Source organism: Neopsephotus bourkii, unplaced genomic scaffold (assembly GCF_033783945.1).
Source record: "Neopsephotus bourkii isolate Nb327-2 ecotype Australia unplaced genomic scaffold, CSIRO-AGI_Nbou_v1 NB_53, whole genome shotgun sequence".
Lineage (NCBI taxonomy): Eukaryota > Metazoa > Chordata > Aves > Psittaciformes > Psittacidae > Neopsephotus > Neopsephotus bourkii.
In genome coordinates, this window is record NW_026900570.1 from 2,411,811 (window position 1) to 2,436,437 (window position 24,627).

The window sequence follows — 24,627 nt, forward strand, 5'->3', positions numbered from 1 at the left end:
AGCTCTGCAGCAGCCTTTTCCTTCTCTGAAAAGGGAAACATAGGCTTAGATCAGCACAATATTTGCACTGCTTACATTTCTGTGTCTCTTTTGTGTCTCCCATTCTTCTTTTTAATGCCTATACCAGCCATCTTCAGAGGAAAGTAACTGTTCTGTGGGAGACATGAGGCAAGGCAGCTGCTGATAGGTCCGGGAAAGGAAGAGGACATAACTTGTAAGTTCAAGGTGCTGATAGATTTGATGGCAAATTCAGACAGACAGGTTGGTGTCCCTAGCAACATCAATGCTATGAAGGCTTAATTAATGGGATATGGCTTATTTAGATTAGGAGGGGCATCAACTGGACAGGCCATGAGATGGATTTGCTGAAAGAGCATCACAGCTGCAACTACTTGTGTTGTGTTTGTTCTTACAGAAATTAACTCTTCAGGTAGATTTTCCGATGTCAGCCTTACTGACTGAGCTCTAGGAGATTTGCTTGAGTGTAAATAGTGTGTTTGTGCATATTAACATGTGTGCCTTACATATATGTGTCTATACCATTTTTGGCTCCTTAAAGGTCTTAGAGAAGCTAAGGGTCTTCATAGAGAGGATATCATTAATGGTGCATAAAGACCCAGCAGAAATCTGGGTCCTGTGGAGCTCCAGTCCAGTAGCGGGTTTAAAAATGTGTTGAGCTTTTAGCGTGGGAATAGCCACCATAGATCGAAGTACACACATAAATGTTTGGCTGGTCTGAGCCAGGTTGCTCAGTTTTTGCAAGATGAAGACTGCAATGAGCAAGACAAATCACAGTAATAGTGGTATTTCCTGGAATTCAGACACAACAGTGCTTTTCATTTAAGCCCTTTTATACAGGCTGTTGTGTTGCCTTATTTTAGTAATAGAGACTAAGAAAATGATCTTTTGCTCACGATTACCCATCAGGCTGGTAGCAGATTTGCAAGTAAAAGTTCAGTCCCTTGAGCCATGGGACTGCTTTGGGATTAAGTTGAGCTCAGCCTCCCTGAGGAGCCACTATTGTACATGGATGGTACCTATTGCAGTGGAGCTCTGGTTTCTTTGGCTTTACCATCATGAAAAGTTACTGTGTAAGGAATTATTAGTTGCCACTTGACCTCCACATCTCATAGTGGTAAGTGTATTAGGTGATGGAAAGAGTAAGCAGAACCCCTTCTTTCTTCAGGCACTGTGGGTGATGGTACCTCCACACCTTGTCCTGCGGGGATAAGCTTATTGTGGAGGGCTTGGGGTAGAAGTGTCTTTCATCAGTCTCCCTAAGGTTTTCAACAAGAATAAACACCACCATGGGGTGCTATTTTTGCTGCTCATCCTATAGAGAGTTGTCTGAGCTTTATTTGAACTTGTTGCACCTCTATGTGTTGCCTGTGAGTCTTCAGTTCTGTAAGAGGCACAGGGCACTCATGTGAAAATTGTTCAGAAACAAAAACTGATCAATTCATCTGGCCAGGACCATATAACATATTGCTGGGAAGATTGTGGCCACTGTGTATGACTAATAGTGTGACTTTATGCTAGAGGCAAGAGGTTCATCAAGAAAACATTCTCCAAAAATGCTTGTGTTCCTTCATGTAGCCCAGAACCCCAGTTTTCAAGCAGATGCTTCATTTTTAGACAGCAGTCAAGTGAAAAAAACAAACTGCTTGAAGCAGGTGTGCTGATACGTATTATTAAGAGCAGGGAGGCAAGTTCTTAATTTCTCTGTTATATATGTGGGCAACCTCCAGAAAATTGGTGTGTAATTAGTGATTAATCAAATATTGGAATTAATGGAATAAAACAGTACCTTAACGGAAAATATTTAAAATGTATATTGTTCCTTATCAGTTTGTTGATTTTGTAATAAAAACTGATTTGGCTGAAGAGCCACTGAATGCTAAGTATGATTGATGCTGTTTCATCTTATAAGTTCTGGTGCTGCAGGTTGCTGCATATCTTTATAGGTTATCAAATGAAAGATAAACATGTCTGAACATCTGCTGTTGACTGTCTTAGGAACGCTTTGAGAATATATAGACTAAGTTTGCCCTCTACTGGATAGCAAAATTACATCACTGACTTTATGACCAGCTAGAGATGCTAAGTTCTTATTATTCCCAAGGAAGTTTTCCATTACATGGTATAACACATACACACTTCATCCTCAAGACTATATAATTTTTTGTGTGTCAATTTTCCAGTCAGTCATCTTTGCTCTGTAAATTGTTCCCTAAATTATTTTGCCAAGAGTTGCTCCATTAAAAAGGACTTTACACAGTGCTGTTTTTGAATAGAGTTGGTGGTTTGTTTGTTTGTTTTTTTGGGGCGGGGGGGTGGGGTGGGGGTGAAAAGCTTCTACAGTGGGAGTAATCCTGAACATCAGAAATAAACTAACAAGTGATTGACAGGAGTCATCTGCACAAGAGATCTGCTCTTTTCCTTCCAGCAGCTTGTTTCTAGCAAGGCCTGAGGTCTCCAGCAAGCTGTATTCACAGCCAGGGAATAGCCCCTGAGGGGATGCAGCTCCTGCTCTTTCTCTGCCAGTCAGGCTGTGTGCCACACATTTACTGAACACTTTTAGTGTGGATGCAGCTACTTGCAGTCAAGGCATGAAATGACAGTGCATTCAATTTCTAAGTGTGTACTGGGATTTTGAGGCTCATTTGTTGTTTTCTTTTGCTTTTAGTAGCAGTTGCAAATATATATATATCTGTGACAGACGGTGTTTTGACATCATCTCTGCAAGAGTGATCCCAGAGTTGTAAGGTGATACCCATGGAAGTTAATCCTGCTGTAATGAATCATAAGGTATATGAGGCCAGATGTTCTTCTAATGTAAATCAGTGTAAGTTTTCTGACCTGAATGGAGTTGTGTTGACTTGTGCTGGCTGAAGATTTGTCTCATTTTTAATGTCATTTCTCATTTCTTGTTTTCTTCTGTTGAATGGGCTTTTAATGAAGGGTTATTGCCATTTCAAATTTTTGTCCTTGCTTATAAATTTTTGGTCTGCCAGGTTCTGTTTACTACCAGAAATGCTATGTCAAACATGTATTAGTTCCAAAAAGAAAATTAATGGCTTACTGGACAATGCTCAGTAGGTCTTTGTTCTGACCCTGTGTCCAGATTTTACCAGTGCTGAAAAAGCACCTTTCAGAACAGTGGGGAACTATCGTCATTATCTGTGACAGTGCCGGTAACACGTTACAAGCAGCTGACAACAGTCTGTGGGGTACTTTTGCAGCTCCCCTGTAGCCATCTTTGGAGCTCCCAGAAGGAATGTGAACCAGAAAGCCGTGCTGAGAGCTGTTGTGCTGACAAAGTTCAGATATTTTTGCTATGAAGCTGTGTATCCACATGTTGGTGTGCTAGAAGGTTATGGTGAAAAGCCCTGAAATGAAAAAAAGCTCTTTCCAATAGCACTGTAGTTTTCCAGAGACAGCAGGTTGCTTTTATGTCATGATAGTTTTATATATGGGTAACCTGAAAGAGGCATGGAGACTGAATATTATCTGAGCTGCCCACTGGTCAAGAGTAAATTTGGAGGTGAGGAGGAAACCAGCATATCTTAGAGCATCAGGTAATAGAAGGGGAGATATTTCTGGCTGGCTGATTTATTTGTCTATTTATTTCACCATCAATTTTAGCGTTAAAGCAAGTCTCTGGGAAAATTGGGTAGACAACGAATGACCAGTGGTGAAAGGTGTATGATTAATTAACGTGCCCATAGCTCTACAGTTCATTTCAGGGGCAACAAGTACGAAGCAGGCAGAGGAGAGTCAGCTGCTTGTGTTTGGGAAGAAATCTTTTTTTAAATGAAAAAAAAAAAAAAAAGAAAGAAAAAGTTTGGATATTTGAATGCTGGGTAGGTGGAAAGGAAAGGCCACTGTACTGGTGGAGAGCCCAGTAATTGCTCTGAACAGGGAGGTTTCCCTCAAAGACAAGGGGGGCAGTAAACCTTGTCAGCCTTTGACTTCAGAATCTCCTTAGGTGAAATCAGAGCTTGGCGTTTGTCCTAGTAATTCATGTCTAATATGTCCCAGCCACTGTCTCAGTCTCTATGGGAACTTTATGCTGTGCTTTCTTAGGCTGGACAAATTCTGGTTGCCCTGTGAAATGTGAAAGCAGAAACCATTTCAAACTCCTCAGGTTGGGAGGTGTAACTGCAGAGAAAATTACTCCGACAAGGAGTGTCTGTGATTTAGAGTTTAGGGTATTTTTTATTGTTCCCAACTAGCCCCTCTGTGCTGAAGTAGAACTTCATGGAGGTCCCATCCTTGACACCCTGAATCCCATGTTTCCTGAAATTCGAGATTTCAGGTCTCTTTGGATGGCACAGAACTCCTTCACAAGGAAGATAATACAGCTGTGGTTTGTAAGCTTCATGGGTAAGGCTGGTTATGGAAGGCAAAGGGTATGCACCTGCTGCATGGACCCTGCTCAGTGCCTGGAGGGGTTGGATGGGTCTGATGGGTGCAGGATGTAGCATTTTTTTTCCTTTTCATTAATGAACATTCAAAAACAGAGTATGCATTTGAGACCTAAACAGTTGCATTATTGCTAGGCAAGCTCTTTTTTTGACAGTACAAAACTTTTACTTTTGGTCTCTAAGTGATATTACTAGGACAAATCCTGGAGATCAGTATGGGTTTTCTAAGGATACGCCTGGAATAGAGCTATAGTAATGTTCTAATTTTTCCATGGACTGATGCACAGAGAAGCTAGTATCTTGGTCCTCAAAGGCTTTTTGGCACTTTGGTTGTGAGTGCACAAACAGTCCTGAATTGCCCTGATCAGCGTGATCTTGGACCTCTGCCCATATTCTCTGCTCATTCCCAGGACCTCTGTTTCAGCTTGTGTTCAGGACCTGCCTGAACTACACTGTAGATGTTCGTGAGCCTAGTCCTGTCTTCTGCTGCCCTGGCACTGACTGCCCTCCCTGGATGGTCCCCTACAGTGTTGGAAGCTGATCTCCAGACCAATCTCCTGCTACAGCCAGCTGAACAGGCTTGGACCTGACCCACCATTACACCTCATGGATGCACCTGTTACCACCATGGTCCTGCTCAGATGCTGTGGGACAGTGTCCTATCAGTGGGGGCTTGCTCTGTGTCACCCCTGGTTTCTGACTCATTCTCCATCATGGAGCAGCCCTGCTTTTGCTGCTCCCTGGCATTCAGCCCCGTTGAAGTCAGTGGGCCATTTATAGACATTTCAAGAGCTAGACCATGTCTTGCCTGAGGCCATGCGGCAATATCAGGCAGACGTGACAAGTCTTCATTGAACCATCTTTCTTTTGTGCTGTATCAATCCTCAGTAATTAATAAGATATACAAACTTATGTCCATTACTTAATTGCTACTGTATTCATAAAAATGTCACAGCAATCTAGTTTCTTTTGCATTTAAAGGCTAGAACTATGCAACCTGTGGGGAAGCAAGCATATTTCCACTTCGTTATGATATAAACCTGGCATCTAAAGACATGCAGATCTTTGTTGTTAGCTCAGTCCTGACAGTTGAGCACTGTAGACCACAGGCTATTTTAATAAAAACATGCTTTCAATAGAGAAAATGGAAACAAGCAATGGAAAATAATTTGGGAAACTTAAATCTGAAGGATAGGCTGATCACTTTCAAAGATAATCCATTTAATAGGGTTTGGGAGTAGATGAGGAAATTGAGAAAAGGACCTGGATCACAAACAGAAACTGCTCAATGTGGGGGTCGTACTTGGAATCACTCTATTTTTCTGTAATGCACACTAAAGGAAAAGAAACCCCTATGTTCAGGAGCCTGGCTCTGAATCAGTTCTCTAGGTATTGCATAGCGATCGTGTTAACTCAACTGGTAGTCTTCCATTTTTATTTTTTAAAACAATAGCTGTGGCATTAGAATGAATCTGTGGGAGTTATAAAGGAAAGAAAATAATTTCTCTTCTGTTCCATCATCTCAGCTCACATCTAATTTATTCACTTCATTGATGCATAAATTCACGCAGAAGTCAGACTCAGCGGAAAACACAGTAGATGGAGTATTTATTGCACAGGCAAGAGCAGCCTGAGGAACATCAGGAAAAAGACAACACAGTACTGAACTCCCATTTCATAAGTACCTTTGATTTCAAATTCTCTTACAAAGAGGGAAATAGTATCAGAACAACTGCTTTAACACGCTTTATATTACAGCTGACTAAGGAACAGATTCACTCCTTGTACCAAAATGTGCCTACTTTTTTTTTAATTAATAAGAAAACACTGCAATGATTTTAAGAGGGAATAAGTCATAACAACTATAATGGCCATCCTCATGCAACACTTGGAGTTACAGCAAATTGCTCCAGTTTGACTTTGGTTCAGATTTGTAAGACCTGTTTTCAGTTCAGGGGTTACTTTCTTTGCACTCTGTAAAAACACCAAACACTCCAGTTTCAAGGAGGTAGCAAGCATTTGTGTGGAAGTGAAAGAGGGTGACATATTGCCCAAGGTTAGGATCTCAATCCACTTCTAACTACAGTAACAGATATAGGAAGACAAATTTTGTCCCTTAGTAAAATTTTGAGAAAATGCCATATTCACCCTAAAAATTGCTTCCAAATTCTGTAGAGTGATTGCTGGATGCTGTTTGCTGGCAACCCAAAGCACACAGGCAAGCTTTGGAGCACTACGACTATTCAAAACCAGGACATTTGTGTTTAGGGGCCCGGGTGCATATGAGCCCAGAACAACTTTACAGGACACAAACCCCACTGCCAATGGAGCTGAAGCGATATCAGAGTGTGTGAGGGCTGAATACTAATCCTTATGATTTCAGCTTTACACCCAAAATCTAAATTCCACTTATGTCCTGGTTTAGGCCTCTGGATCTTCTAATTCTTTTGCTCCATGTGTTTCCATTGAAGAATTACTGTAGTAATGTTTTTCCTGATTCTGCAATGTGCTTGATCTCTGTGTCCTGTTACAGCAATGATTTCTAAAATGTGCTGTTTACATTTTGAAATTGCCACTATTTCATCCTTGGAATCTGTGATTCCACTTGTACAGTGCTTCTTTTTTTATTTTATAAATGATAACTGAGACGGGTTCATTTTGTAAAACTTCTAGCAGATAGCTGTCACAGAAGTCAATAGCTTTTCCTATATAAAATATGCAAGTGTTGGTTACAAAAGTCTTTCTTTTAAAATAAATATCTTTCTAGCTTATTTGTGGTTTTGTGGTTTTGTTTGTGGGGTTTTTTTTTTGTTTGTTTGAGGGGTTTTTGTTTGGTTGGTTGGTTGGTTTGGTGTGGGGTTTTTTTGTATTGTTTGTTTGTTTGTTTGTGGGTAGTTTTTTGTTTGTTTGTTTTTTGTTTTTTTCCCAGCAGTCTTTTGTGCATAGAAGGACCAAAATGTAACACAGCGTTCCAGGTGCTGCCTAACAAGCACTGGGTGGGATGTTGGCATCTTCATCTTTGCTGGTGATGCTTTTGATGTAACCCAGCCTCCTGCTGGCCTTCTTTGCCGCAGCAACATACACTGTTTAATCTTATTGAGCTTGTGTCCACCAGGACCCCCAGGTGCCTTTCCATAGAGCTGCTCCCCAGCCAGGTAGATCCCGGACTGTGCTGCGCTCTTGACTATGTTTTTTCAGGTGAAAGGAAACTTGCCCTTATGGAACTTCATGAGAGAGCATCTTGTTAGCCCACTCTTTCAGCCTGCCAGGTCTTCCTGCAGGGTGGTTCTTCCTCCCAAAGCATCCAGTGTTGTTGATACAACAGTTACTGGATGATTACATGATTCAGCTTCTCTGGAAACTAATGGCTTAATAAATACTGAATGAAATCTTTTCAAACTAAACAATTTTGAAATGCAGTTTCCAGGTTTTGAGAAATAAAACATTTCATGGCCACAATTTCCACAAATATTCATGTTTTCTTTTTGTTTGTATATTTGATTGTGTTTGGAGGGGGAAAAGGAGAAATTTTTGCTGTCTTGCAACCATACTTTGGCTTTCCATGCCCTTGTCGTTTCTGGTTAAGATTCCTTGTGCAAATCACATCATCTGTACCTAGCATGTGTATAATACACCTGGTAAAGAATACAGTAGTTGAAAGCAAATGTTATTTAACCAGGGATCCAAGCCTGTAAGAAGAGTTAATGGCATATTAACTCCTATGATGCAAAATGGCTGCATTTCAAACCCAAGTTACTCATGCAGAGTAATTTCTTCTTTAACAGTTTCAGCATAAAAATATATTCTTGTTGGTAAGAGAAGGTTTTAATCAGCTGTATTTTGAAATGTGTTCTTTTGCTGTATTTCAAACACTGAGCTTCATTGTTTCACTTTTACTGATATTTAATAAGTTGGTTTTGTTTTTCAGCCATGACAAGGCAAGATGAATTTCGTGGAAAAGGACTGTCTGATGGAGATGTGGCATATAATTTGGATGATGAATTATTGGAGAGCCAGAGTGGCCTGTGTTGTAGCTATTTTATTGTTCAGTGCAGTAATGGAGTTATGTTATATTTACATTTTCTAATTATATTTTGTTATGCAAAAACCTCCCTGTAATATCCTCTTGCCAAGACAACCACTGAACTCTATTCCTCTCTCAGATAAAAAAGAAAGAGAACAAGTAATACTGAAATAGAAAACAAAATAGATAATAAATGCCCACTGAAATCACAAAGAGACTCTGCACTGCATTCCAGACAAGCATCCTGCTTTTCATCACAGGCGTAGCCTTCGCTTGTCCACTGGGTCCACAGCGCAACATCTCCTCCTGCCAACAGCCTTGGCCAGGATCCCTTGCTCACTGCTGCTCTGGGAAACACATTTTTAAAATCCCTTGATTTTGGGATCAGCCAGGGAATGTGCTTGCTAGAGGTGGCAGCACCCAAAAGGCTGTTTGAAATTATGCTCCTCTGTGCCACATGCGAAGGAGCTGTAATGGCAACACAAGATCAGATCGCAGCATATGCCATCTTTTCCCTGCAGACTTCAGGCACAAAGTCTTTTGCTGCAAAGGGATAGCTCAAGCTTTGGTGCTTGTCCATGCAGGGTGGTCACTCAGGAACCAGGTGTGTGCCTGGGCTGTTACTCCTCAGGAGTAATTACAGAGTTTTGGGCAAGGGGAGTTATTTTTCGTATCTATTTGTAGAATGCCTCAGCAATCTGATCTTTGCATCACTGTATGGAAGCAAAATAGTGTTACTGCTACGTATTTAAATGTGCAGTATCTGCATAAGTTAACGGAGTGCAGAGGTCCCACTCACCTCTCTGCAATAAGTGCAAGTAGCTGAGTTTCCTAAAACCCATTTCAGTCAGCAGATTTGGTTTATTCATTTAGATCTATGTGTCTTTGTAAGTGAAGGATGACATAATCCTTATTCTTTTAGATGGGACTTCTAGAGCTTGCTCTTTGCTGCTTTCCAGGCATTTGTTGCAGTGAACGCCATTTTCCTTACTTAGCTATTTCCCCACATTTAAATGACTGCATCTAAATTACACTCAATAGGATGTCTCAGAAAGTAAATTAAGATGTATTAATTTATAATTCCAAGTAAAATATAGCTTATGACCATATCTTTTAATGAAAATAAAGTCTGAGGCAGGTTTAAACTTTGTTTCTTCTACCCCAAAGGTGGTAACCTAACCTGATATCTAGAAAAATTAATAATAACTTTCCCAAAGTTCCTTTTGCTTCCACTAGGAAAAGTGTTGGCCCCATATTAGGCAGCAGTGAGTTTTTAACTGAAGGCAAAATGGTGATGTACGTTATTGTTTGCATTCTAAATGCCTTGATTTAGATCTGAAACATGACAAAAGCAATTAGATCCTTGACTATTCTTCCTGAATGTTTTAAGCATTTAGAGACAAACTCTTAATCTGGGCCCATCTTATTAACAGTGAAAAAAACCCCAAACGATTATTCTACTGTAAAATTTTGTATTATCAAATAAAAGTCAGGCCTCTGTTTGCTCCAGCATTTTAGAAATGTGATAAAAAGCAGGCCCGGCTCTAGAGAATTCACACTTTTCATAAACTCAAATAATGAAACTTAAGTGATTTATACAACCGATTAACTAAATCTTTGACTTTTATGAACTCCATAACACCATTCTAACAACTGGTTCACACCAACCAAGCTACAGGGTTTTTGTAGCTATGATACCCACTTCAAAAAGACTTAGGTACCTAATCTCTAACAACTGAGAATTTGAGTTTTAACTTTCTGCATACACCCAGGAAGAATAAATTGTATGTTACAATGCCAGTGTTGCAAGATTTGGTCATCCACCCTAGTGAAATTCCACTGAAAGTCCACTGAAAATTAGAGCAAGGAATATCTGCAGATGTGGAAGGAACATCAACAACAAGAAGCACTGCCATTGCCCTCAAGGTAGAGAACTCAAAGTGAATTGACAGGCTTATATCAACTTCTCATCATAAAAAAGGAGTAATGCAATTAAACGTAGTCTTATTTTGTTGAAATATTTTATGTCAGGCACGGGGTGTTCTGAGGTGATACAGATAATTAGCAGAGAAATTTAATCATCCGTATCACAATGAAAGGGAAAAAAAATTGGCTCTTTAATCAAAACATAGACCCACCTGATCTGAAATTAGAATGTTTCAGTATGTCTTCCAGGCTAGAAAATCTAGTTAAAAATTAATGGAAGTTGGCAAGCATTAAATTATCTACCTAAAAGATCCTATACAATTCCATGAATTAAATAGAAATACATTGATATTCACAAAACAAGTTATCTGCAAGTCTACTGCATTGAAATAGTGAAGCAGTGAAGTAACATATACCCAAGGCAGAATGCCATCTAGAAGCAATATGCCATGATCAGGGTGCGTATTAAAAAGAAGGTTCATTCATGGGTCCAGATTTTTTACTTGGCTAAAGTGGAAAATGTGCAGTTTTATTTCAATAGTGAGCTTGACTCATGGTGGTGTTGCACCTTGAAGGAAAGTTTATGGCTAGACACTGGCTGAAGCTGTGCAATTCAATGGTGAGACTTCTGTCAATTTTAGTGGGATGAGCTTGCTTGGCTCTTAATGCTTGGCATTTTCTTGGCAATATGTGAGATTCTTGGTTCTAGGACTTGCGGTTTTGATATCTTTCCAACTTGGCTGGAATCGCTGTCAGGAGTGAACACTTGAGTGAAGGGACTTTGATGCTTTTTGCCTTCTCAATAGAATAGCCATTAAAAAATGTAACTGTCAGAATGGTATTGAAGTAAAATTAAAATTGTTCTGGAGGATGAAATCTGTTGCATAACAAACTTCAAAATGTTTAACACAAGTCTGTCTGTATTTTCAATTCAGTGTTAATGAAAAAAACTTAGCACATATGCTGCTTTTAGCATACTATGTTTCAGTTATGCTTTTGTGTATTTTTATGTTTGTATTTTAAAACTATGCAGTACTCAATTCTATTGAGAGAAGCTGGGTAGCACAGAGGACTCTTAATTTAGGAAAGAAAATGTGATCCATCAGTTAGGCATTGGAACTGGTGCAGCCAGAAATCCAAAGTACATATAAGGGTAAGGACATTTGTTAGAAGAGATTATGAGGTGAATGCCATTTCTACTACAGAATTTGTAGGTTTTAAACTATAAAAAAATACTAGTTCTGAAAACCCAGGAGTGGTACCTGCCTGAAAAACAAGGTCTCATAATGCTTTCTATTCGGCATTTTCCTTTTACCACTAGTAAGTCTAATGAGTCTGCCCAGATTTTCCTAGTATTCCCTTATATTTAAATTTCATATGCCCAAGCATTCGGCAGAAGTTATATTCTGAATGCTTTTCCTCCTTCTCTGAAACCTTTAGCAACTTCAATAATCTCATTCATGGAAAAGTAATTATTTTAATTCTGTATATTTTTAGCCTTTGTTAATGGAGTTCAGAAGCTCAACATGTGGGAAAAAAATCAAACCAAAACAAACAACCTAACCCAAAAAAGCTCAAAAAAATCCCTCCTAAAACAGAAGCTTTAAGGGAGGATCTATAATTCTAGTAGAAATCCTCCATATTTTGCCCTCTTGTCCTAGACTGCAGCTGTCAACATTGCCTCACACCCAGGCTTCACTAAGGGGTGTATCTGCTGCCTGTCTTAGGAATAAACCTTACATGCTTAGTATGGACAGAGGCTCATCTGAGTCCCAGAATTTAAAATATTATAAGAGCAAGTAGTGATAGGACAAGATGTAATGGCTTTAAACCGAAAGAGGGTACATTTACATTAGGAATTAGTAAGAATTCTTTACTGTGAGGATGGTGAGGCACTTGAACAGATTGCCCAGAGAAGTTGTCACTGCCCCATCCCTGGCAGTGTTCAAGGTCAGGCTGGATGGGGCTTTGAGCAACCTGGTCTAGTGGAAGGTGTCCCAGCCCATGTCAGGGATTTGGAACTAGATGATCTTTAATGTCCTTTCCAACCCAAACCATTCTGTCATTCAAGGAAAGTAAAAATACAGCACATCCATTAGTGTTATGTATCTTAGTGTGAGACCTCTCATCTGATTTGCTTTTGAGAGCTCAGTGGAAGTTTCTGTCTTGGCTAGTTGAGGTATCAGCATAACAACATGAAGGCAGTGCCCCATGTGAGCCTGTAAGCTCTTGGGTTTATCATAGACTACATGAAACAAGATGAGGATCCCTGTACCAATCTTATGGTCTATTTGCAGCTGAATAATTCAGTCACGGATAATGGGGAGTTGACTGTGTTCCAGGTAGCTGTCCAGAGGTTATGTGTCTCCAGCCAAATCCCTGATGAATCTAACAAATTACTTTTTTTTTTTTTTTTTTTTAAAGAACTAAATGTCAAAGCACATGTATGGGCATCTAGTGTCTGGGTAATGTCAGGGGAAATCAGATGTGTTGAACTTCCCACTGTTTTCCCCCTAGGATGGAATTGGTACCTGATGAATAAACTGTCCAACTATGCCTTTGGGAAAATGTGTTCATATTGGTGTAACAGGAACACATCAGTTAAGTCCTTCTCAAAGGCAACAGGTTTCAGCTAAATTTCCTGAGCATGTAATGTTGTTAAGTCCTGTGCCTCACTGGGAGAGATGAGAAGTATATGGCCATGTTTGCAAAGAAATGTGGACAACACGTGGAGAGGAGAAGAATGTTGTCATGCAGTGACAATGTTAGCAGTAACACACCAAAATGTAGGTAAGGGTTAAAAAAATAAATAAAAATTAATGGGCCTAATATAAATAAATCTAAAATTCAGTGGTTCCTATCATATTCTTTTTTTCCTCAAAAAACAGAGAGAACAAAGGATATTTTCTGAGATAACAGAATTTCCCGTTTTTTCAGACTCTCCTCTCCCATTTGAGTTAACAAAGATGGCTTAAGTACCCTCATGCAGTAAGAGCTAGCAAATATTAACTTTTTAACAGCAGCTGCACTGTCATTATTCTAATTTCTTGAAGAATTAGCAATCCTCAGAAGTAATTTTAAAATCTATTTAACAGTGTATTTACTTTCTCTCTCCAATTTCTTCTCTATAAGACAAGACTAGAAGGAGCAAGGAGCTGTAAATACACAGGCAAAGATCTAGCATAGCAGGAGTGAAGATATTTCAGAATAGACATGTAGCTTGGTTTAAGTAATGAAATTCTCCAAATTGATCCACTTAGAAAGAAAAAAGTTGTTTGCTCTAACTCTCTTTCTTTGTATTGTATTATTAATACTGTTATTAAATATATTTACTATTATGAAAGCTCTGACTTCCATTAGGCTTGCACAAGATAACACTCAACCATTTCATCTGGGACATCGCCACTCCCATTTCTCTTGAATCTTGTAAATTAATAGCAAAGTGAGTGCTACAGATGATCTCTCCCTCAGCAGTCATCTCCTTATCTTGATGCTGATTAGACCACATGTGTGGTCCGGTTTGGGGCCCTCACTTCAAGGCTGATATAAATTGGAGCAAGTTCAGCAGAAAGCAAAAAAGTGTGGTCAGGGGCTAGAACACTTACCCCTTGCAGGTAAGGGATAAGTCTGTGGGAGGTGGAGCTGTTCAGCCTGGAGAAGAGATAGGCTTGGGGTGGGAGCTGAGAGCACTTTCCAGTTTCTTGGGGAGGTTATCAAGAAGATGGAGCCAAGTTCTTCCCAGTGAAGTATGGCAGCAGGATGAGAAGCAGTGGGCATAAGTTGAAACAAGACATGTTCAGACTAAATGAAGATAAGGAAAATCTTTTTGCCTGTGAGAACAGTCAACTGTCAGAACAGGTTGTCTACTGGAGCGGTGTAGTCCCCATTCCTGGAGGATTTCAAGACATGACTTGACAAAGCTTAAGCAGGAGGTTGGGCTAAAGACCTCCTGAGGTCCTTCCAGCCTAAAAGATCATCTGATCTCAAGCATTTGGGTTGAGTTTCTCCTCATTGTTTCTATTGAAAAGCACTAGCTTTCCTGGTGGCTTGACAGAAGGTGCATGTCAGACTCCCCTGATGTTCAGTTCAACCTACTGGCATAGTGAAGGGAAGAACATGAGAGTTGCACAACAAAACAATGTACTGTGGACCTGTGTCTGATGGCGATGTAAAATGGACAGGGAGAATTCAGGGCAAAGGTGTAGTATGACTTGGCCTGATCTGAGGGAGCACAGTCCTTAAATTAGGCTGGAGAGAAGCCTGAGCCCAGGCTTGTGGGATTAGGCTGACCAGAAAAAGATGGGATCCTCACAAAAGGGTCTTGACCTAGAATTAAAAGGCATTTGTTGTGTTTTGAAAACATGAATACTTTTATTGGGGAGAAAAAAAAGTAACCTTAAATTAAGAAGAGGAAGAGAAATCCTGATGCTCTTAGAACTGACTTCTGGTACAGCAGCTGTTGTATTTGTCTGTGGCCTTACATCCTTAAAATATTTTTCTTTTAAAATATGGAATAAATAGAAGTCTGTGCTGTGCAGCCAGCTAATACTGTGTCAAATTAATTCTTCCCTTCCATTCAGAAGGACTGTTCCCAGGCTTGTTTGGCTAGTGAGAAGGAGAGCCAGCATCAAATGCACTGAATAAGTTTTTATTTGATAAAATAAATTCTCCCACTCTCTTATCATCATAGCTTTAAGTAAAGTATTGTGAATAGGGTGTAAGCATTGTAGCCTGTGCTTCTTTTCAGATAAAGGAAGTCAGCCTCAGAGTACTGAAACCCACAAAGAATATAAGATTGTTTCTTTTTTTTTTCCATGTATCTCATTCTGTGAGGGATGTGAGGAAAGCACATTTCTTCAAAATGGCCTATAAAAATGTTAGCAGATGAAGATGCCATGTTGGTTTTGTGATAGTACCTGAGATACAGAGATTATCTCTAGATCAGATATAAACCAAACCCTGTTTGAGTTCTCACGGTTTTCCTCCTAGTATGCATCTTGGATACAAATGGACAGATTGCAGACAAAACCCTCACTTAAGAGCTTTCTATTAAGATGCAGCTGAGTCTGGGCTGAACTTTTCCATGTTATTATCAAAAGTAATTACTGAAAAGGAGGTGCACTGAGATAAACCAGTGTATGCAAAAGTAATGAATTGTAACAATTTACCTCTGAGAAAAAGTCTGCCATGATGACGAAACATTTTCATGTTTTATTGAGGTTTCCTGGGCCAGGTATTTGGCCTTACATACAGAAGCTTTTTAGCTACTTAAATCATACTACTTCCTTGGGTCCCAGGGTGATTGGCCATCCTTCCACATTATTCAAATAAAGTAAATATATGTTCCCTCAAAAATATTTAAGACCTTTCAGATCATCTTTCTGCATTCACTATTTCACTTCCTACTCATAAAAAAGTTGAGTCCTTGTTCACTGAGAGTATTTGTTGCACCTCTAGTGAATTTCTATTAAAATGATACAGAGAAGACCATGCTAGATAAAAAGGAGTCCAGTGGGGTCAATGTACTCAAGGCAGTATTGTGGTAGTATCATCTTTAGCTGTCTTAAATGTCCCAAACCTTAAGGACAGGGATGCCTCATCCTTGGAAGGTGTTCAAGGCCAGGCTGGATGGGGCTTTGAGCAACTTGGTCTAGTAGAAGGTGTCTCTGCCTGTGAGTAAGGAGGTTGGAACTAGATGATCTTTAAGGTTCCCTCCAACCCAAACTATTGTATCTAGAATCATAGAATCTATGACATTTTCAATGGAATCACCTGACCACATCTGGGGATAGAAATCTGCAGCAGTCTCATACTTTAACATCTGAGAGCAATCTTAGCTGTTCCATCAGCCAAAAAAAAGTGGTTCGGCCATGAAAAATACCAGCCATAGACATGATTGGCAGAACCTGAAGTCTTTGGGAACACGAGGGCTGCAGCTTTGGAGTCATCTGAGGAAATGACACAATAGTAATTTCTTAAACAGATGTTTTATCTGTAACATAGGGTCACTCAGCGTGGACTGTTGTGATCTTAAGGATCCTAGGACAACGTAGGTTGGAGGAGACCTCAGGAGGTCTTTAGCCCAACCTCCTGCTCAGAGCAGGATGAGCTCTGAGATCACAACGGGTTGATCAGGGCTTTGTCCAGTTAGCTTTTGGAAACCTCTAAAGGTGGACTCTGGTCATAAAACACTCAGAGATAAAGCATTCACGAGCTCTGAGATCAAAACAGGTTGATCAGGGCTTTGTCCAGTCAGCATATGGAAACTTCTAAAGGTGGATTCTGGTCATAAAACTCTCAGAGATGAATCATTCACTATGTCTTTTCTCAAAGTTCCTAATGAGTCAAAAAAGATAACTGAAAGCGGTAAACAAGAATTTCTTTCTCATAATGGGATTTTTTTGCCCCAACATCACCAATGTCATCTTTTTACACAGTGTTCCAAAACACTGACTTGTGTTTCCTATTTCTTGTAAAATCTCTGGATTACGATGATGGGAGTATCATAGTTTACAGCAGAAGAGGAAAACCAGTAATCCAGTTATGTACGAATGTGGCCAAATGGGCGGACCCTGGTTGGTGTTTAATAATGAAAAGAACCCAACTGAACAATTGGATACTGACAAAAGTGAAACTAAGCATTTTGCCAGTAGTCTCAATTTTAAACAAAGCTGTTTTAATCAAGGCAATTGCTATGTTTATGCCACTAGCATATGAATATTAAATGAAAATAAGTAGACAAGCCCAGTAACCGCATTATGACAACACTGAGGGAAAAATATCAAAAAAGCACTAGTGCACTAGTGCCAGATTTCAATGTATGGCAAATAATTCTACTGCTGTATAAAGTAATGCAGAAGGCAAATGGGACTACTAACTGTGAAGCAGATAATATTTTGTGTCCATACATAATTAAAGCACCTGAAGGGAAAATACTAAGATGCAACAGGAACTGCCTGATAAAACATCAAAATTGAAGTAAAGAAAGCAAGAGGCTTGAGGAACCTGATGAAGAGCTTCCTGCTCAGGGTGCACCATGTAAGCAGGTGTAAGCAGTTCCCAAGTAGAGACAAGGGAGAAGATAATCAAGACCTGCAAGTGAGGGGTGACATTTTTGTAGAATACAAGCTCCTACAGGTAACCGTCAGGGCCACCAGCGTGACCTGCCATTGGTGTTTCCCACAAATGTCTCAGGGTCTCTCTTCCCCATTACTGTCATTTCCAAGATACATGCTTAATGTCTGAGGTGAGAAAATCTGTATTTGAATATCTTTCAACAGCTGGGTGGCTTAAAGACAAATATAGTGTGAACAATGTGATGGGATTGCACATGCTGTGTCCTATTTCTAGTGAACAGCCATTGCCTATGAAATTAAGATGCTGCAAGCTGTGAAGGACCGGTGTTCAAGATGCTACATATGGGCATAAGAAAAAGATTGCAGTTCCCACACCAAAAAAAAAAAAAAAAAAAAAAAATCAAATCCAAACAACAGAGAGAGCTTTTTGCTCTAGCTGCTGGCTTGGTTAAACCTTGGAGGACAAGAGTTTCTGCTTTTTCTTCTTGGTTTCCCTTCTCAGCTATTTAGCAAATCAATTCTCAGAGTTTCTCTCCTTTTGAGTGGACATCATCTGAAGCAGCCCTGTTCATGCCAAATGAAATTGATGGGCACCCAAGTTATCCTGGAGATGGCTGTAGTTACTTCTGGTGCATCAAGGAGAGACAAAAGAGACAACTCTGCAAGGATTTTTGTCTTGCGTGCAGGCTGAGGTATAAACCTTTGCACAAAGCCGAAAAGCGGCCACGTCCTCCCAAGGGCAGCGGGAAAGGACCATCTTCCAGCAGCTGCTCCAGTCACCTGTGGGGCAGCTCAGCTGAGGGACTACAGCTCACAGCGGTGGAAAACCCCAGTGGGGAAGTGCGGACGCTGCTGGAAAGGCGCTAAAGGCACAGCCGGGTTTAAGCCGCAGCCCGACGCGGCTGTGTCTTTGCATTTACCCGGGGGCAGGCAACGAGCTTCGGCACCGCCTGCTTGTTCTGCGGTGTGCAGAGGGGCTCATCCCAGATCCCAAATCTTGGCACTGGGGCAGATCTGCTGGAAACGCCCCCTCGCCCCAACAGCTCCCTGAGCATCCTGCGGGCGGGGGGCACCGGTAGAAGTGGCAGGGGAGATCTGCAGGAGGGGGGACCGGGACGCAGCTACGGAAACAAGGCGTGCGTTTCTCCGCTTACCCGCGGCACGTTATTTCTATTCCCCACCCTCTCTGCATCAGCTGTGGCTTGGCGGGGCCGCGCCGACTCTAGCCGGTGAACAGTTAACATCGAGAAAGGCGGCTCCTCTCCCCACTACCCTCCCCGGTTCCTGTTTGTAAAAAGCGTGTGCACACCCCCCCGGGAGAACAGCGAGCCGGGCACAGACAGCTCCCTCTTTTCATTTATTGTCCCCCCCTTCTTCCCCCGCCTTTCCTGCACCCAGTCTCCCGCGGTGGCCTTGGCTGGGGGGTACCGCCCGGGTCCGGGGCGGCAGCCAGGCATGGCCGGGGCGGGGGGCGTGTGCGCGGCTACCTCCCGCCCCGTAGGCTCCCACAGGGCAATAGCCGAGCTTGGGTGGTAACAGAGCCGACTGCCCCCCGCCGCTCCTGCATCCCATCCCTCTGGCAGGGGCGGCTTCGGTTTTACTGCCCTTTTAAAATTGGTTATTTTGGGGCAAAAAGAAAAATATATACGTAAAGGGTGGGGAAGGGGGAAAAAAAAAAGAGAGAGAGAGAGAGAGAGAGAAAGCAGGCGCCCTCCCCTTCTGCTGCTCTCAGTCCCCTCCAGTCCACACCAAAAAGAGGCACCGCAAGTGCACGCCAGTTCTTCACTGAAGTGATCCAGCCGCTGGATTAAGTAACTCTTGGGAGAGCAGCACACGCACGCACACATACGGCGAAAATGAAGGAAAAGGCAATGTTTCAAACGGCTAAAATGCAAGGAAACATGATGGTAAGCGGCTGCTGCGGGCGTCTCCGGTGACTGTAAGTGGCGGGGCTTTTGACGCGGTGCTGCCGGACCCTTTCGCACGGTCGGTGCGGAGCCCCAGTGGCTGGGGCTGAGCCGGCGGGGGGGGGCAGCTTTGCTTAGCCACTGCCCTCGCTCCCGGCTGGGGTCTTCGGTGATGAGGCGGCTGCGGGGCGTACCCCGCTTCCCGAGCGGAGCCGGGGTGCGGGCAGGGCGGGGGGCGCCGGGCCGCGCTCCTCCGGCACGGCCAACTTCGCCAAGTTCGTGTCCACGGTGGGGTGTGTGTGAGTTGGGGGGTGTGGGGGCTACCCTGCCTTTTCTCCGGCGTTACTAGTGGAAGCATTTGTCTTGATGCCATTTTTTTAAAAACCGTACTCGGGATGGTTTGTAAATCACCTCCCCCCACCTTAAGGAAAAAAAAAATGAAAAAGAAGATAAAAATGCTCTCCCGGAAGAAGTGCAGGTTGCCATCTTGTGCGGATGGAGATGTATTTGTGTGTTTTGCCTGCTGGATTGGCCCGCCGGGGGCAGCGGGGCCGCTGGGGTTGGAGGGGGGACGCGGTTCCGGCGGCCGGGGGCTGCCAGCGGCCCGGGGAAGGTGGCTGGGAGGGAGGGACGGAAACGCAATGGCTTCAGGGCGCTTTGGTTTCAAAGCAACTTACTTGAAATAACCCGAAGCTTGTAAAGGGTACCTGTTGGTCTCCTGTCCCCTCCCTCTTCTGAAGCAGAGCACTCCAACGTGTATTTTACCTCCCTTGTGAAATGCTAATATCTAATGCAGAGGTAGTGTACATTTCTCCCATGCCTTGTGTTGACATGCTCAAGGAGCAGCCAAAGTATTCTCCATCCTTTAATTAAGTTTCATAGTAAAAATGCTTTGCTGGCTTTTTAAGGAAATGCTTCCTTTTTCAACTCCAGTAATAACTGCTTTTTCTGGCAGTAGCTGCTAAGAGGAAGGTGCAGTGCTATGTGGCCTGTGAATTCAGCTAAGGGAACTGAATGGGAACTTCTGCAAACATTTTTCCAGGATTGCACAGCCTGTCTGATTGCGTTGTGCTCCTTTCATTATGCCTTTTAAATGCCTGGGAAATATCTGGTGATGGAACTTTCTTACCATGGGGAAATTCAAATTATTATTTGCTTAAGCTACTGATCCTAGAGGCCATTATAGTCTTTGATTAGGATGTTCTCTATCAATAAGAAAAAATAATTAACCACCTGAGATGATATAGTTCGATTAAAGTGCAGGGTTAACCTAATTTACTTGCACAATGTCACAGAATTAATAAAACCCTCTTGCGAGTTTTCCTTGCTGGTCTCTGAAGTCAGGGAAGAATGAGCAGGCAGGGATTCCCCCACTGCCACTCAGCAGAGGGCTGGAGCTTCTGCTGGGATTTTTGGCTTCGGAGTAGCAAAATAGATCCACATATCCCCCACCTCTGCAAGACGAGCAAAGGCTGGAGTGATTGATCTGCACACAGATCTATGTAGCAAGGGCTGTCCACAGCTACTCAAAACCTTCTGCCAGAGAATAGTTTTTGCCTCTGATTCAGATGGGAGCAGCATCCAATCCCCCCAGGCTGCTAAGTCACAATTATTTCTCATCATTGCTCAGGGCAGGCTCCCTGGACCTGAATGCATGGTTTTCCCTTGAAGAACTGATTGTTGCAACACTGTCAATGAAATTTCAAGACAATTTCAACAAACTGTTACATTGGCACAGATGATTTCTTTAATTAAGGTCTGTGTTTTTATGGGCCACCTAAAACCAACACAGCTGGTTTCAGTGTTAGTTTGGTCTGTGGTTGTAACTGGATCTGCAGTTTATTTAAGCAAGAATTAAATTCAGGTGACTGTTTAAGCTTTAAGATACTTGGCCAGAATTTATATTTCTTTGAGATAATAATTAGTGGACCTAATCCTGAAATCTTAGGTATGCTTTCCATGGACATGCTAGCAAGTTAAGACTAGTTCTTTGCCCTTTTCCTAACCTATTGGTTGTGTTTTGTTGTTTTTTTTTTGTTTTTTTTTTTAATGTATTTTTACTTGCCACTTCTGTTGCAATTAAAATTGGAAACCTGAATGAATCATGTCAAAACCTCATGCTACCAGTGCCCTCTCTCAATATCCAGCAGCTGTTGGGAATGCAGGGCTGGGATGTGTGGAGTCCCAGGAGGTGCAGTACAGTGTGCATTGCATTAATTGCCCAACAGAATTTGAAAAGGCATTGAAAATTCAGAGCCCATTACAGTTTTTCTTTGTGTATTTGTTTTCTGGCAGTTTTGCTGTTGCTTAGAATCTTGACAAGCTTTTATGTATTGATTTTTCTTCTCTTTAAAAATCTTTCTTAAGTTGAGCTATTTCATTCTTAAAATGATGTGACAACAAGTGATAATAGTAGCATGATGCTCCTTGGCCACGCAGTACACCCTTTTTAAGTGCAGAGATAGGTCATGGAATCACTACACCAGTGATTTCTTTATTACCTAATTAGACCAGCAGAACTGAAGCCTTTCTTGTGATACTGAGATAAACGGTTTTCTCCCTGTGACAGTATTTCACCAGGGCTTTGTTTTGGCTTTTTTGAAACAGCAACATTTACCTGGAAAGATGCCTACTTTAATTTTACTGCTCTGTTTCCCATTCATTATTTGAGCTGGGGGAACGTAACTTACAAAAGTAGTTGAAGCTCTTACAATGGGATTTCTCTTAATTTTACATAAATGCTGTAGGGAGTGATTCATACACAGTGGTTTCTTCTAGTAAGAACTGGCATAAGCCGTGAGTTTTCCCCAGTCTTTTTCAAGTTAATTTACAGCAGTAGGGTATGGAGATAAATGTTTATCACTTTTTGAGATAAATTGAATGCACTTACATTTGATCCTAGCCTTACGTACAGCTATAGAATTTATTTCATTAAAATATTTTTGTCTTTTCCCTTACACATTTTTCAGGTCAAGGACAATATTAACTACACTTGTTTTATTCTACTCTTGCCTGTGTCTTCCCAGGGACTGATCTACCATGTACATGGACTTTTTTTTCTTTTCGTCTTTTTTTCTTTTCTTTTTTTTTTTTTCCTTTTTTAATGGGTCTGCGAGCATATACATCAAAAAGAGCTGTTTGATGAGGACCTTTAGAGTAGTGCCAGATTTTTCTCTTGTGTAGACCCATGCAAATTGTAAGGACCCAATCTGGTAGAGGTATAACTGCAACAGAGATAGAGTTGCTCTTTGGATGTAGACAATCAGGTGAGGGGAAACAATAGATTTAGGGAGAGTGCATGAGGTCTTGAAGGCAAAATTTCATGTGCTCTGTGTAAGCATGCTGTTATTCTGGCACATTTAGTTGTTCATGAGAGTGCATGAGGTCTTGAAGGCAAAATTTAATGTGCTGTATATGAGCATGCAGTTATTCTGGCACATTTAGTTGTCAGTGAAAGGAGTGAGCACTCTGCTGTAGGTAGCTGCCTCTGTTAGAGGGATGGTGCTGTGAAACAGTCTGAATTTCAGTCTACTCAGCAGCTGCTCTAATGTTTGGAAACTACCAAGAGAAACTGTGATTAATATGTCACTTTCCTGCTTTACTCTGATGAATAATCTCTGAACAGGGCAAAAGAGGCAGTTCCGGTTCAGTGAGAGGACTTTTAGAAGAGTCTGTAGATTTAGATGTTTAGTTTGATCATTTAGATCCCAGCTCTTACAGCTGCAGTTTGGATGTACATATAAAAACAAATAAAAAGAAGTCCAATTGCCAGTGTTGTTCCGTAGGAAGCTTGCTGGCATGTCTGAGGTCTCAGAGACCTCAAGAATACAAATGGCCTGAAGACTAAGCTACTCTTTGATCATTGGAGTGCTTTGCTGTTCCTGGAGATACACTGGTGCAGCCAAGCAGAATGTCTGGCTTTGTTCCTGCCCATTTTGTGTTCCTGGTTCCTCTCATGAACAATAAATTCATATTAAAAACACAGATAAATGACATTGATGTTCCACTGTGATTTCCCTTATTTGCTGTATTTTACCTGTAGGTAAAATTTGCTTGCAGGTTTATTGCTTGCAGGGAAAACGTGGTGTGATGCTTCTCAGCCAGGAATGGAGCTGTCTTACCATGATGTAAAGTAGCTCAGTAGAGATCAATTTTTCTTGAAACTCACACCCTGAAGTAAGTGGTGGAGTTTCTGATCTGGTGCAGACTCCTTGCTACTTAACAAGTATTCCCCTTGGGAGAATATATGCAGTAGGAGATGCAATCCATAGGAGGTACTGGCATTGCTGCATTGCGGCCCAGTGGAAAGGCTGTAAGGTCTGCTGGGCCTGTTTCAATGCCATGTTGCTAGTTAATGGAAATACTGAGTCTTTGCGTGTGTGAGGTGGGATGTCAGAGAGCTCCACAAGGAAATAGCCAATAGAATCCCAATGTTGTCTACTTAACGTAGAATGTCCCATTAAATACAGCCTTACTTAGAGGACAGAAGTGCAGAGCCTGTCTATGGTGTATTGGGATTGTAAGGGAACCACTGAGGTTGCAGGTCCCATGAGAAATACATTGGTCCAGGGTGTCTCAGTAAATATGTGAGTCATCTGCAGTAGTTCACATTGCTAGCTCACTATTTAGCAATGTGAAAATGAAGGGGAGCTTGCAGTCTAGCTTTAATTCTCACAATCAGAAAGGTTCAAAATCTTGAATCTGATGGTGCTCCTCACACCTGCATCTCTCTCCAGTATTACTCAGCAGCTTCTCTGGTTCCTCTTGCAAGGAAAAAAAGAACACTTTTGTGTTCATTTCTCCCTCCCCACTCTGAGTCTTGACTGTTCACAGAATGGTCTGTGCCCTCGCCTCTATGAATCTCTTCACTGCTTTTCCAAACAGTAAGAAAAGAGAAATTGAAGGGACTGTTACGATTTTATGCACCCACTTGGCTGTCACTCAATAGAGCCCTGAGCAGCAAAAGAGCTACAGAGCTGTCTGTGCAATCAGGAAAGCAGAATTGCAGTCATCCATAATTGAGGTGTTACTTTTGTTTGTTAATGATGATTGGATTTGCTACTTCTTTCTTAAGATAAATACCTTAAATGTAAGTTTTGGTGATGTTGGTGGCCTGAAGCTGTATTTGGTGAGGAGAGCTCCCCTCTCTGCAGTGTGGAATGAGTCTTTCAGTTGCCAGAAATTACTTCACAGCATGTTCCCTTGACCAAGTGTCACTCCTGTGTGTCTCAGAGGTTGCATTTCTTGACAGAGTTTTGCACTTGCTT

General features: G+C 41.6%; 1 protein-coding gene across 2 annotated transcripts in view; it reads left to right on the plus strand.

Annotated features, from left to right (window-relative positions):
- The window catches only part of DPP6 (dipeptidyl peptidase like 6), a 559,516-nt gene that overhangs the window by 40,678 nt on the left and 494,211 nt on the right, over window positions 1–24,627 (plus strand). Inside the window, exon 1 of one of the 2 annotated variants that reach the window (XM_061349196.1) lies at window positions 18,853–19,360. The exons of the other annotated variant lie outside the window; for it this stretch is intronic. Coding sequence (XP_061205180.1) covers window positions 19,310–19,360 — 51 coding nt within the window. The 5' untranslated portion in view covers window positions 18,853–19,309. Of the gene's footprint in view, window positions 1–18,852; window positions 19,361–24,627 lie in introns of those variants that run through there. 2 annotated transcript variants of the gene reach the window in all.